This window comes from Octopus sinensis, unplaced genomic scaffold, assembly GCF_006345805.1.
Source record: "Octopus sinensis unplaced genomic scaffold, ASM634580v1 Contig16934, whole genome shotgun sequence".
Taxonomy (NCBI): domain Eukaryota; kingdom Metazoa; phylum Mollusca; class Cephalopoda; order Octopoda; family Octopodidae; genus Octopus; species Octopus sinensis.
The window spans coordinates 35,879-43,295 of record NW_021834688.1 but is presented as its reverse complement, the minus strand read 5'-3'; the positions used below and the strand labels follow the sequence as shown (position 1 = coordinate 43,295).

Genomic DNA, 7,417 nt, shown 5'->3' with positions numbered 1-7,417 from the left:
GAAACCACCAATGGAAAAATGGCATTCGTTTTTCCAGTGTATCTTCGTTAAAAAGTAATGTCTGTTTGTGGAAAAATAGTAATGTGCTCATGAAGGAAGATAGTCCACTCGAGTTGGTAGCCCATCTCCTCATCTTCCTCTCACTGCAAGACAAATCAGGTGCGCCAATGTGGATAAAGCACGGAATCCTCCCCCCTGTCATATTTTTGCTGGAGTTTATATATTCGTGAGTATAGTGAATAATCTCGCAGTCTATGTTCAGTCACATTCCCGTGCAATCCCCCAATAATTGCAGCCATGAAACTTGTCCATAACGAACTGCACAAAAGTGGAGACTGTATGATGGAAAAAGGGCAATTGATGGAGTACTTTCTGGGGATATACGCTCGTCTATTTAAGTGGAAAGTTCACAAACTGTCCGAAATATGTGGGAATGAGGCGTTGCAAGTACTCCACTGTCTGTACGGACTTTTGGACATACGAAAGTGTAAAAGTGTAAAGGACCACAACACCCAAATTGTTTCCTCCCAATAATATGTTAGACTAGTTTAAACGAAAGAACTGCTCGGGATATATACGAGCTATATATATTCTTCCCTGTCCCTTCTTTACATGATTATAAACCATCAGCTAAGGACACTAGTGTTGAGTAATGTTTGGACTAATCAAATTAGACCCGTCATTCGGATGCTGGCAGAGTTTCTCTTTCCCCAGACAATGTTGATTCATAACGTTCGTTCACTCCTGGGAGATCCTTCCAATCCCATTCCCAATTTGGACTTGTCAGAGGAACAGAGGTATTCTTGGGGTCTATGGGCAGTTCAATGAGGGATATTTATTACTTCCTTGCTCTGATACGATTCAAGGACACTCTTAATAATGGGTTGTCCATGTGGGCTGCTGATTTGGCACTTAATCCTACAAGATTCGATTCCTATGTGGGTTTAGCATCCAGTGAGGCTACCAAACTAGTTCCTCTCCTCAATACAGTCTCCTCTCTGTATGTTAAACTTTATAGTTCACAGCTAAGTGCAAAGAATATCCACTAGCACAGGTCACGAGAGTAAGAAAGTATTTTGTGCATGTCTTTTCCATGCCCGAGACAACTCCAAGTCTTTGGGTGGAATATGCTTTTTTTGAGTATAAATTGTACATATTCCTTACTCAATTCGCATTTCGAGTATTATTTTGTTGAAAAGTTATAGGGACACGATCATTACTACACATGTTTAAGTCAAACTGCTCTGAATATTTCACACAAGTATTTTAAGATGGCCGTCAATAATATTTCTTTTCAAAGTGGAGACGCTGACAATTGGCTCCCATTCTTCATGTTTGCCAAAATTCTAGAAAAATCGGAAAATGTAAATTTGAAGAATATACTCCTTTTGTACTCCAGAGCAGCAGATGCATTGTATCGAGCAGGGGCAAAATATCCCCCAAAGATATTGTATGGATACCAACCAAAATCTCGGGCTGTTGAGGCGTTGGAGGTTACATTATTTTTGTGGACTTTAGGTTTACTACCGACAGAATGTGGCAGTCATTAAGCGGTTGGATAGACTGGGAGACTGTTCCGATCACGTCGAGTCATACCTGTTTGATTTAAAATCTTCCCCATTTGTTACTAAACAGGAATTCAAAACGTGACTCATTTAATAAATTATTTTAGTAAAAAGAAATCAAAGAGTCACGATGGTAGTTCTGTTGGATTTACAGACAGTCAGTCCAACCACTCGACCTTACAGTCAGTAACTTCTCAGTAAGACTTTTGGCAATGTTGATAAAGGGGTGGTACTCAAACTGATCGAATAATTAGCATGTGTCTGAGTGGATTAGTTCTCTGCACCCGAAGACAGCAGTATCACTACAAATCGGCTTATCGATTAGCCCACTTTTACTATTCCACTTGTACACGGCATAAGGTCAGTAAACGTATGTGAATATAGAATGTGAGATTGGCAAGGCAGATATTGCTTGGTCCCATCACAAAGTCGGACCAGTTCTATGTTCCTGTGGCTGCCATGTTTTCTAAGAACACGAAGGAAAATTTATTTGCAGTAATGACTAGACCTTAATGATAGAATGTGTGGATGATTGACTCTGATAATGTGGAACGAGGCAAGTTCCACATATATCTACGCAAGTAATGGTTAGTTCTATTGTTCTAGGGGAGTTAGACTGCTATTAGACGTTCTTTTCGAGTTGGGGAGTGCAGAAGAATTGTTTGGCATTTATTCCAGACTCTCCCCCACGCCTAAGAATTCCAAGTTATTTAGGGTTTTTGATTCTCTAGGAAATACTTGAATGATTACGATCGAAGAGAATTGGTGGAGGTTGCAGAGGAGTACTACCATGATGCGCTAATTCAGGAGATAGAGGAGTATTCCGAAGAAAAATGCTACCTCTTACTTATGAGTACAATCAAAGAGTGGCCATTGAATGAGACTAATTATTTCGAGAGGTTTAAAAGAGTGAGGACCGTCCTTGGATTGGCCAGAAGACTTGTTCCTTCATACGTTATAGAGGATATTTCTGACGTAAGGAAAATTATAAAAGTGGTGACGGAGACTAAATTCAGTAATTTGTGAATTTGAGTAAATAAAATTTCTTAGTGTTAGATTAGAGTACACTTTCGATGGCCCATTTTAGTTTTTAAAAATGGATATGTCTTTGTGTTAAATCGGTCGAGTTGCAGTTCCGGAACTGTTGAACCCTATTTTTCCGGTGGTTGTTTTAGAGACTGGTTTAGGAGTTGGGCTTGAACAGTTTGTGTCAACGTATGATCAAGTCCACACATGTATTTAATTTACCTGGGATACTGATCTTGACTATCTTCCCTTTTAATTGCGGAAAGTTGAGGCGTAATATAAACAAACATTACGGCCCTACTTTTAGTGAGAGGGAGTTGTAGAGAACTGTTTGAAGTGGACTCATATGGCATTGGTAGTCCTGGATTGTCTTGGAAGGAAGTCATTTAAGACATCCTCTTTCATCCTCCACAGAATGAAGAGTAGGACCAACTTGTGCAAACTCTGTAAGTCAATCAGTCCCTCTGATGGCTGGAGCAACATGGGGTCAGTCTGATTTCTGACAGTCTTGACAAAATGTCGGTTAAAGGCTCCCTCAGTACCAAGGAACCCAGGCATAAGAAAGTCAAACCAGGCTCAAATATCTCCCAAATTTTTCAGAACTGGTGTCCCAGTGAATATAGGCATATTCTTAGACTTTAAAAGATTCAAAACATGGGAAATCTATTCCATATGAATTTCATCCAATATACAAAAGTCCCACTCAATCGAGCTACTATACCATTTTCAAGTCAATTTGTCTATTATGAACTTCAAATTTACAATTACAAACTTAAAATGTCAACCGCAAACTTAAAATGTAAACTGTCAACCGTTTTGTTTTCACGCCCATCGCCGTTGAGACCTCTGGGGTCTTTGCCCCCAAGTCGCTTTGTTTCCTACGTGGTTTGGGGAGAAGAATCGCCAAAAAAACGGACGACTCGAGAGAGTCTTTTTGGCTTCTTCAACGCCTCTCATTGCCGTAATCCGCGGCAACTGTTTCGCAATCCGTGAGGCTGGGAGGGCGTCCTAAACTGCGTAGTTTTAAACAAACTTTCTTTTTTTCTAACTGTCTTTTACTAATCATTTGTCAATTACAAACTCCAAATGTTATCTTCAAAACTGTTCTTAAGAATTCGTCGGATATATATTAACAAAAACAGCTAAAAAAGAAACTAATTAGCTAATAAAGCCATCTGTCCGAAGTGGACCTTGCCAAAATAATTGACGTTGCGTTGCCTCTCAGTGCTTGAAGAATTTGGCAGTTTCGCGAAGCTCTGGGTTCGAATCTCACTGCTATCATTCCGGCCGAAGGTTCCATGCATATTACATGCACTCTGGATTGACGAGTGACGCCGTCATCAGTGATTTCACTGAGGAACCGGATGTCTACATCAGCCACAGCACGAGAGAAAAATAGATGCGGGGGACAGTTCGTTTGGATTCGTTCGTTTGGATTAGTTAGTTCCTAATAACATGTTCTCTTTTTCTATCTTGATCTTATGTGGCTGGCCAGTGCGAGATTTCACATTAAGTTGCGATCTCGCGGAACGGCTGTATTGATATTGATTGTTGCCTCTCACGATAGCAACGGAGATCAACTGGAGAAGCCACCGGGTCTCACGTGTGTCGTAACTTTTTAATGTGGCTAAGCGTCCAAGCTTCTTTAGGAAGCGAAGCGATTTCCCACTTATTCCTCCAGTTGTCTCGACCACAATCGGACAGAACACGAATTGATCTCGTAGCGCTTCATATTTTCTCTCCTTCGCCCTCATCGTTTTTTCCGCGGCATACAGTCTGTCCACTGCGCTCCCGGCAATGTTGGACGGGCAGAGGGTGTCCACACAGGTTGCGTCCCAGACTAGAGGTTTCCCCTCTTCAAATGGGAAAATTGTGATCCCATCAGGACGTTTTCCATCTCCTCGATCAAGCCCGACCGGTTCAAATACGGCTGGGTATCCTGCAGACTCCAGGGCTCGCTTGACAATTTCGTTGATCGCTTGTGTCTTGGAAATCGTCCTGCACTTCTTCGATAAGAGAGAGCATGGTGTCCATAACAATCGACGGTGGCCCCACACCGGCATTTGTGAGTCCGGCAAATCTCCAGTGCAAGTCTGGTGCTGATGCCAATGCGGACAGTATCGTCGTCAAGGTGAGTTCCGACACTATCAACGGGGAGTGCATTGATCCAAGCACCACTTGATTCGCATCTTCCAGTCACTAGACAGGCACGTCTGTGTTGGTTTGACTGGTTCAGAAGCCTCTCGTATTTATCCTCGCAGATGGTCTTGTAACGATTTTTCTGCTCAGGCATCATCCCTCTCGAATGCTCCATCTCTGTGATTTCAGATGATTCAGTTTGGAGTTGGAGAATCATCCTGATCAGCAGTTGGCTGAAGTCCAAAGAGGATAGATATGCGGGGCGAGCCAGATCATTCGGAGAAGGGATTCCCAGTCCGCCCAGGTTAACGGGTAGGGTCGCTTGGTCCCACCCTTGGTCGTCGAATTTCACATTCGTAATGCGTTCAATTGTGGTCCGAAAGAGACAATCGATATTGTCGAGCTGTTGCGTTTCCAGGTAGCAGGGTGCACCCCGAAGAACGTAATTTAGTTTCTGTGCTGACAAGGCGTTTTTTAGCAGGAATAGGGAGGTATGTGCGTCTAGCAACTCCAAAGGTCTGAAAGTTGTTTTTAGTTGATGTTCTTTTGTTATTAAAGTGTTACTGATTCCTGCATCAGTGAGAGGGCATCCAAGTATTTCTAGTTGTTCTGGTTTGGTTTCTGTGGCTTTAGGGATGATCTCTCTGAATGTTTCAAGAATCAGGTCCCATTTAGGCTGCGAAAATCCAAAATTGGTTACTTCGCACTTAATTGTGTTCAGGGTTACGCATAGGGATTCCAATTGGGCTATCAGACTTTTTAGGCAATCTAGCACATCCTTCGGCTGGCCGCCCATTGTGCAATCATCCAAATACCATACCCTCAGAGGAGTCGAACAATATTTGGTGACACGGGCAATTCCCAGGCTAAACAAGGCAGGGCCCAATGGGTCTCCTTGTTGGACTCCAGAACACAATGGGATGTGATATTGGCCGTGCACCAAACTCGATGGTTTTCGATAAGAGCTATGAATACTATTAATATAGCTGTACACTGATGGGTAATGTGTGAGGCAATCCTCCAGAATTGTGTCACGTCGTATCGAGTTGAAGGCGTTTTTAATGTCGATTTTGACGATTACAAAAGGAGTGTCCTCGTTCTTTTCAGTGAATGTTCGGACAGCATGAACTGCCGCTTCACAACCCCCCGGTGAACCGACCCCAATTTGGGCTGGTTGTAATTGTGTTATCAACGTAGGCAGGATTGCTCTGCAAACAAGCTTTGAGGCCAAACGACGAAAGACCAGTCCAACAGCAATAGGGCGTACTCCCCCTCCCTTCTTGTCGAATGCGATTAGCTTGGCAGAGAACATTACATGTCGAATTGTTTCAGGCAGTGTCCCTGATAGCATCCTGTTCATTAGTTTGGTGATGGCCAGCACGAGTCGGATATTCTTATCGATCTACTCGAACTCTCCGGGATCAATATCAATGAGTCCAATATACCACCACAACTTTATAATTCAAAATAAAATCCTGCACTTTTATTAATTATTAAAAATATACAGTGAACCCTTGCAAATTGGCCAATTTTAAATCACATGTCTTATAAAATTTCTCGTGGACGTTATACTCGGTTCACTTTTCTTGAAAAAACAGAAATTATAAACTACAGGGAAGAAAACGACAGTGTTTTGTGTCAGCTTATGGCTTACAGATTCTCACATTTATTCCGCAGACGATCTCGAGAAAGACGATCAATAATCTACTGCTTAATAAAGACTTTATTTTACGGGATCCGAAAATCTATCAAAATTCGTTTAAAGCTGCTTACAAACCAAAATTTCCTACGCTTGACGAAAAATTGATCGAATGAATGGATACAATAGAGTCTAAAGGTATTAATTGAAAACTAATTTCTAGGTGGTTTTTTGAATGATTCCTTAATATCGTGTAAGGCTGCGCATTTTGCCAAAGAGTTACAACTTAGTAACTTTAAAAATTCTAATGGATTTTTGGCAAAATTCAAAAAGAGACACGGTTTTAGAATGCTAAAATTACATGGAGAGATGCGAACTGATAGAGAAGTTGACATTAATTCCTTTCGTGAAGAATTCAAAGAAATTTCTAAATCGTATAAGCCTGATCTAATTTATAATTTGGATAAAACTGCATTATATTACAAGCTTATTTCATCGAAAAGCGTATGCAGAAACTGATTTTAAGGATACAAAAATTTTGAAGACCGCCTGTCTATTATGCTTTGTTCAAACATGACCGTAAGTCATAAATTGAAACCTGTGATGATCGGAAAACCGAAAATGCCTAGATGTTTTAGAAATTTTGACTATGGATGTCTTGTCTCATATTATAGCTTGCAGAAAGCTTGGATGACTGGATCTATTTTTGTTGATTGGATTATTAGCTTTGATCTCCAGCTTAAAATTGAAAAGAAGGTAATTTTATTGCTAATAGACCACTGTCCTGCACATTCTATTCTTAAAAACTTGGATTGTATTAAGATTTTATTTTTTCCCAAAAATTCTACTGGATTACTACAACCAATGGATATTGGAATTATAAAAACCTTCAAGACTCATTTCATGAGAAGAAAGCTACAGTTCTTAACTGATTTGCTGGAGACTGAAAATATTTATGTATACAATTAATACAAAAAATTGACATTAAAAGATGCAATTTTGTTTGTTAATATGGGTTGGGGTGACATATCTACTGAAACCATTCAAT

General features: G+C 40.8%; 1 protein-coding gene across 1 annotated transcript; it reads right to left on the bottom strand.

The window, feature by feature from the left end:
• Window positions 1-4,431: 4,431 nt before the first annotated feature.
• LOC115230976 lies at window positions 4,432-6,081 on the bottom strand. The gene has a single exon (XM_029801076.1). The coding sequence runs from the start codon at window positions 6,079-6,081 to the stop codon at window positions 4,432-4,434; it is 1,650 nt and encodes a 549-aa protein (XP_029656936.1).
• Between the last annotated feature and the right edge of the window lie 1,336 nt (window positions 6,082-7,417).